General features: G+C 41.7%; 1 protein-coding gene across 1 annotated transcript in view; it reads left to right on the forward strand.

Moving 5' to 3' along the window:
- The first annotated feature begins 1679 nt into the window (after nt 1–1679).
- The window catches only part of KIF25 (kinesin family member 25), a 35291-nt gene continuing 24157 nt past the window's right edge, over nt 1680–12813 (forward strand). The window contains exons 1-6 of the mRNA XM_071738878.1: nt 1680–1764; nt 2875–2940; nt 6868–6984; nt 8778–8916; nt 10954–11057; nt 12173–12261. Of these exons, the coding sequence (XP_071594979.1) occupies nt 1690–1764; nt 2875–2940; nt 6868–6984; nt 8778–8916; nt 10954–11057; nt 12173–12261 (590 nt within the window). The 5' untranslated portion in view covers nt 1680–1689. The remainder of the gene's footprint in view (nt 1765–2874; nt 2941–6867; nt 6985–8777; nt 8917–10953; nt 11058–12172; nt 12262–12813) is intronic.

Consider the following 12813-nt stretch of genomic DNA (forward strand, 5'->3'; position numbering starts at 1 on the left):
GCAGTACTTTGGAATTTATTTATTTAACTTTTTTTAGCCTAAATCCATTTGTCAGTTTTCATTTTTCTACCAATTCTAAGCTAGCTGCAAGGACAAACTGCAAGGAAACTTCCAGTCAGTTTTGCTGATTTTGTTGTTGTTGTATTGGTTTTGGGTTTTTGTTTTTTTTTTTTTTAACAAAACAAAACAACCTGAGGCTGGGGTTAGTGGAAGGAAGTTGCAAGAGGATTGGTTTGTGAGAGAAACAGGAGCTGGGTTTCTCTGTAAAGGATGGCTATCCCTCTGGTGCCAAGCATGGCAAGATTAACTGTGGGTTTTTTTCTGTTTTTTCTGCTGCCAACATGATAGTTCAGTAGACAGTAACTTGAGACTGCTGTTTTACTGGATTCCTCTGTAATTATGAGGTTGGCTTCAGTTTGTCTTTTTTTTAAAAAAACAAAAGGAAAAAAAACCCCAAAAAGCAAAACCCTGTGTTGCAAAAATAGTATAATAGTGTTGTTTCCCCCCTGCAAGAAACTGACATGTTTGTATCTGGCATTATCTTCACATTTAATAACCAGGTGTTATTTCAGGCTGCTTTCAAAATAATAATAATTTGTCAGTGCAATGCATTAGAGCAGTAAGGAGCATTACTAATGTAGGTCACATATTGGCTTTGAAAACCTTGCTATAAGCCCCCCAGCCATAGCCTGAATGAAGAATTCCCATCTTGGGCATCCTCCCACCAGCTGGCCCTGCAGGCTCATCTCCTAAATCTGGTGAGTGGGAATAGTTGGAGCTGGAGCTCTTTACCCCAAGGGCAAAGCAAGGTCAAGGCTGTGTCCAGTTGGGTTTTCAGGATGGAAACTCCACAGCTGCTCTGGGCAGCCTGGGCCAGTGTTTGATGGCCCTCACACTACAGAAAAAAAAAATTAAAAATCTCAATTTATGCTTATTGTCCTCTTGTCCTGTTACTGGGCAGCAGGGAGGACAGCTTGGGTCTGTCTTCTCTGTACTCTCCCATCAGGTACTTAAGACATTGATCGGGTCCTCCTCAGCCTTTCTGGCCAGCCTCCAGCAGCCTGTCTGGAGCAGATGTTCCTATCCCTTAATCTTCTTCGTGGCTTTTGCAGCCTCATACCCAACTGCTCAGGGAGGAAAAAAAAAAATATTAAAAAAAAAAAATCCTGAAACCAATACATCCAGTCTCTGCCCTCCTCCTCCTCCTCACCTTTTCCTAGGGCCGGTGCACCCAAAGGCCGAGCCCTGAGGGAACTGGAGGCCCTGAGGTGAAACCTTTCAGGATTTTTTTCACCAGCCGCGGGAGCTCCAGGCTTCCCTTCTTTCTCTACTCGCTAATCCTCGGCCTCTGGGATGATTTTTCCCTCCTTGCCGGTCCCAGCCCTCATTACAGCGCTTTCCCCCCCCCTCACCACCACGACTGCCTGGCCCTTTAGCCGTTGCCGGCTGAGGCGTCCTGACAGGGCTCAGAGGCCACGCCCCCTCACCCCACCCTGAGTGGCGATTGGTGGGCATCACTGCCACTCAATAGCTGTGGCGCTCTCTCAGCCAATCGCAGCTGGCGGGAGGGGCAGAAGGCGGGCCCTGTCCCCATGGCAGCCGCAGCTGCGCTTCTGATTGGTCGATTTAAATCCCTCTCAGGGAGAGGCTGAAGCGGTGGCTGAGGCGGCGGAGCGGGCGGGAGGGAGGATGCGGCCGCGCCGCGGGCTCGACCCGGGTTCCGTGTGGGCCCAGCGGCTCCGGCAGCTGGAGCAGCGGCTGCGAGTGAGGAGGAAAAGGGACCTGGGAGGGACGGGGAGGGCGGTGGGGACAGGGATCAGCCCGCTCCGAACCCCGGATGGCGGTGGGGAGGGGCCTGTGGACGACCCTCCCCTTTCCTCCGGTTCCCTCCCCTTTCCCTTCCCCTTCTACCTTCCCTCTCTCTTCCCTTCCCCTGTCAGAATTAAATTTCTAGGTACAAAAGTTAAACGACAATCGTAAATAGTGCAACACGAGGAGAAAGGGATTTGTAATGTTTAGTTTGGAGGAGGCTGAGGGGAGACTTTGCATCTCCCTACAGCAACCTGAAAGGAGGTTGTATGAGGGGGGTTGGCCTCTTCTCCCTGGTAAATAATGACAGGATGAGAGGGAATGGCCTCAAGTTGCAGCAGGGGGGGGGTTAGACGAGATATTAGGATGAATTTCTTTACTGAAAGAGCAGTCAGGTGCTGGAAGAGGCTGCCCAGGGAGGTGGTGGAGTCACCAGCCCTGGAGGAGTCAAAAAAACCCCCCACGATGAGGCACTTCAGGACAGGATGGGTTTTCCTGGGTTGATGGTTGGACTCAGTGATCTTAGAGGTGTTTTCCAACCGTGGCAATAATGTTATGAGGGGGTTTCAGGGCTGCCAGGCAGGACAAGCCCTCAGCAGCACCTGTGCAGAAAAGCAGTCTTAATATCACAGCAGTGGAGATACCCTGACAGTCCAGCCAATGGAAATGTATGTGGTTATTTATAAATAAATAAAATAGCATTTCTCTAGCCACCTGGAAAATATCAGGAAATAGTTTTATAAAGAAAAAGTTAAAATTTTGTATGCATGCTTTTCCATCTAAGCAGGCAGAGTGACAGAAAATAGAGGTAGCCATGGAGTGTTAATAGTTTATCATAATTTTTATGTGCTTGCAGACAAATACTGTGCTGAGGAGATGGGGGTATGAACTCCTTTGATTCTGGAAGGCAGAGAAACAAGAATATGATAAAACCCCTATAATGAAATAACATTCATCAGACCTCTACTTCATTTTTACTTTTGTGGTTGGAGGGGTTTTTCGTGGCTTTGTTTGTTTGTTTCTGTTGTTTAGTTGTGGTTGGTTTTTGTTTTGTTTTTGCCTTAGACCAAAGAAGAAAGAATAGTTGTCCTGGAAACTGAAAATGCTGCTCTTCATCTAAAACTTGCAGAGGTAACACTTGTTTGTTTTTCCTAAAAGAATTCCTATGGAAATAGGGGGAAAAAAAAAAAAAGACACTGAAGTCTGCCTTCTTCTTTTCAAGTTTTGCACTCTTAATCTGTTAGGGAAATCTATGAAGGGATTAGAGCTCATCTTGCTTCTTTTTTTTTATTCAGCAATAACAACAGCCTGATTAAGTCACTTGATTTTGAAATACATTTAAAGAACTGCCATTGGTTTCAGTTTGTGCAAGTGAACTGAGGGATGACTCTGCAAGCATTGCATGTGGAATATTGCTTTTTGCTTGTAGGGAAGATTTTTTTTGCCTAAAAGACAAATTTTTCAAATTTTCAAAATTTTCAAATTTTTTTTTTTCAAGGAATACTTCTTTAGAAATTATCCTTTAAAAAGGACTGTTCATTGACTTCAGAAAAGACATTTCCTGGTGAGCAGACTTACCCAAGGTGCCCTACAGGATGTCTCCATAGTGCTGTGTTACACTCACCTAGGAAAGGCAAGGAGCTGCTGCAGAAGTCAGCAACAAACTGGCTGCCCTGGCTTCCTCATATCCTTGTACAGGGGAATCTGCTGTTCCTAGACCACTATGGAAACAGGGAGCAGCCTGAGATCATGTTTAGGGTCTTCAAAGTAATTCAGAGATTTACAGAATTCTCAATATTGATCTATGGACCAGAGCCCTCTGTGATTATGAGCTGAGATAGGGACTTGCTGGTCAAGACTTTTTACTCTGGGTTGAGACATTAAAGGGCTGGGTGGCCTCAGGCAAGCTGTTAGCCCTCCCTGGGGGGGTTTTAACACCTGTGGCTTCAAGTGGGTTTAACATTTTTCAAATGAGTAACTCAGTTTAAGCTGAGTTAAACTTCCTGACTGGAAGCAGATGGTTCATCCCAAGTGAGTTTTCCAGGTGTACAGAAGAACACTGTAATTGATTCTGGGTATTATTCTATTCTTTTTGTTCTGCTTTATAATTTTTACCAAAAAAATCTTAAGTATTTCAGCTGGTTATTTCTTGCAAAGAGAAGAAACAAATTATTTTTGTCATTAAGGTGCATTAGATGTAGGAAGTAGTTACCTGAGTATTAGATAATGAAAATTTTCCAGAACTGTTTCAGCTTATCACAAAATGTGCTGGAAGAAATGAGCACCTACATGAGGAGTGTGGCAGTCAGAAACAACGTCAGATAATTTGTGGAAACACTTTGCAATTAACCTTCTTGCACTGATGTTTCTATTCAGTAGGAATGCTGGAAAGACTTTGCTTCTCCTTGGTTAATTCACCCCAGCAATCTGAAAATGTGAGCTGAGAGGAAGTAGTTTTACCTTCACAGAAGGGTCTCTACCGAGGAGACTTCTAAAATAAATCAGATTAATTTCAGGTGGTGCAAGGCTGCACCTGATCTCTCAGCATTTCCCCAGCCACGGCGCTGAAAAAAGCTTCTGCCCTCAGCTCTGTCACCGCCCCCTCAGCTCTGCTGCTGGAGCTGAGTGATTGAGCTGTAACAAGCACAGCCCGGGCCTCCGGGGTTAACAGAGGTCTCATCCTTACCGTGTAAAAGCTAATTGGATTCGTTTGGGCTGAACCAGTCAGGGAGCACTGATGACAGACTTGGGAGGATAGGTTTTGCAGTGCCAGTGTTTCTCTGTGGGTTGCATCAGTCTAATAAATTTGTTTTCTCTTGCTAGAGACCTTGCCTTGCTTAAATCCTCAAGGCAGTGCCTAAATCCTCCTCAGCACTGCCACTGCTTTCTGCAGCCTGCTGTATTGTAACCCTAAAAGCATATTTGTAGGGGTTGTTACTGAACATAAAAAATCAGATTCTTGCTCTGTAAACTTGTTTTTTCCCTATTTGGAAATCTGGTTGTCTGCCTGCACCCCCCCTTGCTTATTTTTTTTTTTCACCATTCTTAAGGTCTTGCTCCTTTTGGCTTCCACAGATAAAGCCAAGTCTGCCAGAAGGGATCCAACTGCAGGGCTGAGGCTTCACTTTGGAGAACTATAAAGTAGTTCAGTTTCACTTCTGTTTACAATAAAGCTGGCTACAAAAAGTTTTATACTCAATTTTTTTTTTGCACGATCCCAAATTTGCAAGTTCTGATGAATGCTAAAGCTATTTTAATGGAGCAAACCTCAAAAACAAGGCAGGCTCTGCAGTAAAGATAAAATTGGTAGTGGAAATGATGAGAGGTCAACTGCAATGGAAATAGAATTGAACATTTTTCTCTTATTGTCTGTGTTGAGAAAAATGGGGGCTCAGGGGAAACCTGTGCAGATGATGGAAAGCAAAGTAGATGTTTAAAGGAGTTTTTAACCAGTTTAGGCTTGTTTAAAAATAAGGCTTCAGTACTGCAGTTGCTTATGCAAACCCTTAGCTTTTCACAGGTGATTAGAGATGGCAATTCTGCTGACTTACTTGCATGCATTTTTGTCAAGCATGTTTGTAAATATGGCATCTGAGTCTGGAAAATTCTCTGAGTAAAGGCAAACACACAAAACCAAAAAGGGACTTGGTTTAAAATAATCTCTCCCTGCTGTTTCTCTTCTTTTATGGAAGAACTTTTTATATTAAGAACTTTTTATATCAGCACTGTGGTGCTGTGTGGCTGTGCAGGACCTCAGGTTGCTTTCAGGAACAGGAGATGCATGCTTTGTGAAGGTGAAAAAGCCACATGAAAAGGTTGGTTAAATAAGTGAAGTACTTTTCTTGGAAAAATTAATCCATCTTTATTGTAACAGCTCCAGGACATTGTATCAGTCACGTAGCGGTCACCTGCAATGAATGTTTGGTTTTTTACCATCACTATCAGATGATTGGAATTAAATTAAACCCATTATGTGAGCAGAGTCAGCTCTTTCTTATTGTTGTTAGTCTAATTGGTCTGTTAGTTTAAATAAAAGGGAACTGCAGTCACAGAATTCATGGCCTGATTAATGTAAGAACTAAGTCTGTGCTAGAGACAAGTGTGCTCCAGAAAGAAAGAAAGAAAGAAAAAAGAAGCTATTGGTGCTGGTTAAGGAATTAGAGACAGCAACAGGTTGCAGGGGAAAGTAGGTGAAGATGTTTTGGCTCATTTTAAGCATCAAGGCAGTCAGTAAATTATACAAACTGAGTTTTAAATATAACACAGATTCAAATTGCAGAGTTTCATGAGCACTCTACAGAGATTCTTTTTTTGTTTGTTTTTGTTTGTTTGTTTGTTTGTTTACATTCTTTCCTATTAGAAGTTGCTATTTTCCTTTTCGATTTAAACATCTCAAATATTTTTCCATAAAAATTGCTTTTGTGTAACAGGTGATCTTAGATTATGAGAAAGATCTTTTAAAAATTGCTTTGGTTGCTCTGCTGAATGAAGCCCCAGCTCAGTGCTTCAGATTTCACCCTTGCAGTGCTATGGACTGGAGTGGAATCAGTGTTGGCAGGAGGCTGGAGCCATGACCACTGGGTTATGGGCAGAGTATCACCATCTCCTCCAGGACTTTAGCAGCTTACACAGGGGATTTGTGCCCTGATTCTGATTCCTTTCAGTCAGCTTTCTGCATGATGTGTCTGCATGATGACTGGAAGGCACTTAAACCAACCTTGTAATCAACTCTTTAACTAAAGGCACAGTTGTAACTATCCAGATCCACCTCATGCATAAGTGTGGGGTGTCAGGTACTGCAAAAGCATTTTTGTAATCTGATGCCAAGGTTTATCACCCTAGGAAAGTAGAATATTGTGATGTTAGCCATGTACCTTGAGGTGATCCTTCCCATGACACAGAAAAAGGTAAAAGCAAAGAAATTATGGGTTTACAATATCACATATAATCAGACAGCTGAGTTACAGATGTTTACAGGGATAAAAGGGGGCAGAATACAACAGCAAACATAAGTGCTTTAAAGTGATTTCTTGGGTGATTTTGTTTATTTTTAAACAGTATCAAGGGCTGGCTGGAAGAAGCACTAAGGAAGTATTGCAGCTCTATGCTGCTCATGGGCAGCAACAGAAATTGCAGAGGAGCTCTGCTGTAACCCAGCTGTATGGAGAAATAAAGGTAAAAACTTTTAGTAATGATGTAGGCACAATCTATGCCCTAAACATTTACATGCTTATCAAACACAGCAGAATCCAGAAAATGGTCAGATCTGAACCTGATCTAGGGCTTTGCTTTATTCACTGCAGTGCTTGCAGTGAAGTGTAGCAATGCATGAAAAACCTTGAAATTTAATGTGGGGTTTTTTTTTCCTGCAATGGACTGCAAAGTCACCTGAGAAGCTGCTAAATGTGGCTGCTCCTGAGCTCCAGGATCTTCTGTATAGGCTGCTTACCTGAGCTATGTATTTTTGTAAGGAAAACCTTGCAATCCCTGATTTCACTATGGAATAGACACACCAAAAATCCCAAGAACTTGATATACTTTAACCAGATAGGCAGATTCTTTAAAAAAGCACTGGAGACCTCCACTGATTTCTCTAAGAGTTCTGCACTGGCAGAACTGGATGTTCACACAGATGTCTTAATTTTGCATCAAAGACATTGGGACTGTTCTCCCAGTTCCATGATATTTCCTTGTTGAAGTATAGAACAGTGAGTGCCTTTTAGGGACACCAACAAGTCTCAATATTTCTCTAAGCAGCAAAAAATGCCTCAAAAAATGGCTGAAGAATATCTCAGGGAAGAATTCTGATTCTTGACAGGATATGTATATTAAGGATATAGCTTAATTGTAGTATAATTGAACAAAATTATCATTGTAAAGCCCCTCCAACTGAACTATTCTGTTCTAATTACAGTGATTCTGACCAGTAAATTTTGCAGTGGTGTTTTATATTTTAGGTTAGGTAGAATGTCATGACTGCTTGGGATGCAATACCTGTGGATTACCACCAGAGATCAATGAATGTTAAAAGAGCTAAACTCCCAAATAAAAGTCTAGACTAATGCTAATCTGACACACAAAATAAAATAATTTTTTCCCCACTTATTCTGTGGCTTTAGAGAGTAAGAAATGCATTCATTTTCTCTCTTTAGTTTAGATTATTGATTTATCCTTGAAATAAATTGATTAATTCAAGGCCAGTACCCCATAAAATGTGGTCACAAAATAGGAGACACTTTGTATCAGGCTGACTAATGAAACATCCTAGCACTTCTGTGAGATAAAATATCATTATGTTCATCTTACTGATGGCTTTGCATGTTCATTTCAAGATTTAGATACAAGAAGTCTCCTAATCCTAAAATCAGGTCAATTGGTTTTTACTTTATTTGAACTTCTAAGTGAAAATAAGCTGCTCTTGTAAACATTTAAGTCTCATCACCTGTGTTATGCTGTTATATCCACAACACAAATACTTTTCTGAACAAGAAAGGTTTCTGATCTTTTCCTAATACACCTGTTCTCATAGGAAGGCACAGCACTGCCTCATTTAAGAAATTACTTATGGTGAAACTTAGGAAAAAAATCCTGATCAAAGTGTGGGAATTGGATGCAGAAAGGGATATATGGATCACAGTTTTTCATTGCTAATTCCAGACATGTCTTATAAGCAGACAGAACACACACATGCTCACACACACTTATTTTTGTCTGATGAAATAAGAAGGAGGCTTTTTTCTGCCTGCAGCTGTGTTATGGATGCAGCAAATGTTGGTAAGGACCCAGGGAGTCTGGCCGAGGTCTTTGCTAAGTATCTTCCTGATTTGTTTTCTAAACATGCTGAAAGATACAAAGTTCTTCCTGACTGGGATGTATCACCTTAAAAATTGTATTGTTTGTTATACTAATTCTACCTTAACTGCTGGCTTTGTGTCTTTGTAACATATTTTTTATTTCTGGCTGCGAAGAGGCTTAAACAAGACCTGAAGAGCCTCCGTTCATGTGCTCTCGAGCTTTCTAAAGATTTTCAGCGGCAAAGCAAGACTTCCCTGTACAAAGTTTTGAAAGCAGTCCAAGGGATACAGCTGCAAAATGAAGCAATGAGAAGTAAGGTTCATTGCACTTACATTTCAAACGCTCAACATCAACATCGTTGTTAAATGTTACTGGCTTGAAAAGGTTGAGTTTCATTTTGGGGAAATCTTCACTGAAATCGTAGCACTTGTTTATTGTTTAACATCAGCTCACCAAGGGGTCCTGAAGAGTTAGAAAGACCACAAATAACTGCAGAGGTTATGACTGATAATTGGGATTTAGGTTTTGTGTTTATTGCAGCTGCTACTAAACTGCTGCTGAGTTGGCTCAGCTGTAATATTTTAAATCTGAAGTTCTTGGGCTTGTTATCTTGCCTTTGTTAGAAAAGCTGGATAAAGAATGTGTTGTTCTAGCTGAAATTTGCTTTTGACTGTCCCAGAAAAGGACTTGGGTGATTTCAGGGAGTTCTGAAAATACTGTCTGAAATTAGGACAGACTGGATTTCTATTATTTCTGTGTATCTACAAAGAAATTTTATTTCCAAATCAGACCCAGCTCCACTCACTCATCCATACATAGTAACACCACATGGACTGTTTGGGGATTCAGGTTCATGTGTACATGTAAAGCTGACCCTGCAGTGTGCTGTGACATGGGACACTGCACGTGTGACATGCAGGGATTCTCAGCCTGTCCCTTTCTCTGTCAGGGAGCACATGAGGCTGGTGCTGGCCATGCCCCTAACTCAGCTCTCAAACCATGGCTTGGCCTGTTTGATACTCTGCATCTTCAAATCACACTAATTGCTGGGGAGATTGATTTCCCACTAGGGCTTCCTAAAAATTTGCTTTGTGCACAGGCTTCAGTCACATTCTCTGCCTTCTGGATTCTGTGGTTTTTTTAGTCCTGTCCAGTGTTCAGGTAACTGGGCCAAAATAAAACAGTGAAGCCAAAATGCTTTTCATAGAATCACAGAATCCTAGAATTGGCTGGGTTGGAAGGGACCTCAGAGCTCATCAAGTCCAACCCTTGCTCCACTCCCCCCGTGGTTCCCAGCCCATGGCACTGAGTGCCACATCCAGGCTCTTTGGAAATATCTCCAGGGATGGAGAATCCACCCCTTCCCTGGGCAGCCCATTCCAATGGCTGAGCACCCTCTCTGCAAAGAATCCTTTCCTAATATCCAACCTAAACCTCCCCTGGCAGAGCTTCAGCTCTGCCAGGGAAGGTTTAGGTTGGATATTAGGAAAAAATTCTTTAGTCTGTGCCCTCTTATCCTACTGATATCTGCCTGACCCCCCCCTGGCTCCAACCTCCTTTCAGGGAGTTGGAGAGAGTGATGAGGTCTCCCCTGAGCCTCCTCTTCTCCAGCCTCAACACCCCCAGCTCCCTCAGCCCTTCCTCACAGGACTTGTGCTGGATCCCTTCCCAGCCTCCTTGCTCTTCTCTGGACCTGCTCCAGCACCTCAATCTCCTTCCTGAACTGAGGGGCCCAGAACTGGACACAGGACTCAAGCTGTGGCCTCCCCAGGGCTGAGCACATTATAATGACCCCTATTGCAGTTTTGGGTAGGAGGCTGCTGAGGAGCTCAGCAGATCAGTCTCAGGAAAGCCTGCCCATGAAGCAAGGGCACCTGTGCCAAAGGGGAACCTTGGAGATGTTTTACAGGATTAATAGCACTGGAAATGAGGCTAAACATAAAGAATGGGTTTACTTGTAAAGTTAGCTGGCATGGATCTAATAACCTGCAAATATATGAGCACTGCAAGTAATAATCTCATCCAACATCAGGTTACTTCAAGGTAAATATTCAGGCTTCACTGCCAGTTAACATTAGTCTAATGAAAAGGATGCATTTGAACTGCCTTCACATATCTGGTATTTTTGACTGCTTTTCAAGATTTCATGTGTATACCTGTGGTAATTATCTGTAACTTCACAGAGCCATTTCATAGCAAGATGTATGATGGGATTTTACAGAGGTGTGGAGTAAGTCAGGAACTAACCCTTCCAATTAAAGCTAAAAAGGTTTATGCCTGTATTTCATGAGGTGCTGCTGGAAAATTCATTTTGTAAAGTCACAGTTATTTGCAACAACTTTCTTCTAGTGTTTCAGATGAAAGCTTTTGATCTCCAGCAGTGTCTACAAGAGGTGACAGAGAGATATGAGAAAGAAAAGGAAAAGAGGAAAGCTCTACATAACAGCTTAGTTGTAAGTATATTTCATGACAGAACATTTTATTATTTTGTTGCAATTATGCCCATAATTTCCTCACCAATAAAATGTTTCATGGATATTTCACCTCCCCCAGCTGTCTATAGGAAATTAATCTTTTTGCCAAGCACATTTGTAAAACCTACCCTTATTCTTTTTAAATAAGCAGCTTCTAAATGCATTTGTGCAACATATTGCCCAAAGGTGTATCATCCATTTTAAATAGTGGACAAAATGTAAGTTTCTTCTTCTCTAAATATGAAATTGTTCTGGAATTCTTAAAATGATAAACTTGAAATTAAAAACTCTTTTTTAATTAATTTAAATTAATAAAAAATTGTCTTTTTTCCCCCCAACATATCTAGCTGTATCCTGCTCAGCCACTAGTGATGGTAGATTTGGGATTGATTTTTTCCTTTTTGTACATTTACATTAACTTTATTCTCCCTCAACACCCCCCAAAGGACAAGTTTTGGGTTGCCTGATTCAGGACCTGTGTTTTTTAAAAACACAATCAAATTCTCTTAAGTTTTTCTACCTGGAAAGAAAGTTCCCTAAATCAATGGGAAGTTAATCCCAGTAGCCACTGGTTATCTCAGGCAAGATCTTTTCACTAATACAAACCCAGAAGAACTGATCACCAGCAAAAAGGAATGAAACCCACCAATTTAGGGAGGCTGAAATCTGAAAATGGCCTGAAGAGAAGAAATTGCTGGCTTTTTAGTCATGTATGAACTCAATAGTGGATGAAAAGGGTACAAAATGTTTTATATTCTACATCTTCCTCAGGGCTGGTGGAAAAGAAATAGAGTGTGTAATCTTTTCTGTGGATTTAATAAAGGTGACTGAAGAAGCTCAAGTAAAGAGGGAGACTAAAGAGGGGGAAATGGTTTATTTTGAAAGCCTTTCTTTCCCTCACATATCAGCTGGAGAGGGCTACACCATTCCACAGCTCTGAAAAGCTCTAGAATTTTCTCCTCTCCAGGCAAATGATATTAAGATGTTGTCAACACCTGCTTCCTTAAACACCTTCATGTCTGCTTCACAAATTCCAGTGGTTTTTGTCCTCTCCAGAAGTCTGTGTTAAGTCCATCTTAATATCCTAACCCTAGGAGCTGAGAGGAAACATCAGAGTCCACTGCAGGATCAGACCTTTACTCCCTTTTGATTCTGCTGCTGGACATCCCACATCACAGGAGAGGTAATTTATTTTGGCTGTGTTAGATCTTAGCTGATTTATCATAAATATCACAAATATACAGAAGAAACAATAGATATATATGCATGAGAACAACTGTGTTCTTCATTTTTCTGGTTTTATCTGTGTGGGGAGACAATGCTACCATAAAAATGAGTTGTCATTTCCTTTTCTGTCTTCTTCTAAATTGGCTTTAGCCACTCTCATCCCTTTGTCTAAAAGTCTGTCCACTTGTGCAGAAAACCAAGGTTGTCCTGCCAATCCAGGGATAATCCTGGCTTGCCAGAATTAACACAGCTGCAATCTGTTTAGAGTGCATTCCCTGTCCTCTACAAATCCTGGGATACAGCAGTGTAACTGTTAGAAGTTGTGGGCAGAGAAACCCACTCTCCACTCCAGTTGGTTTATGTGCCACAGAAGAGATTTGCTGTCAGCACAAACACCAGAGATTCTCTTTCAGTGTAATTTGGCTCTGCACCCCTGATTTATAATATTTACTGTAACTGAAGTGTCAAAACATTCCAAGAGGAAAAGAGGGATTAGATGCAAGTATGT

Source organism: Heliangelus exortis, chromosome 3, assembly GCF_036169615.1.
Source record: "Heliangelus exortis chromosome 3, bHelExo1.hap1, whole genome shotgun sequence".
NCBI lineage: Eukaryota > Metazoa > Chordata > Aves > Apodiformes > Trochilidae > Heliangelus > Heliangelus exortis.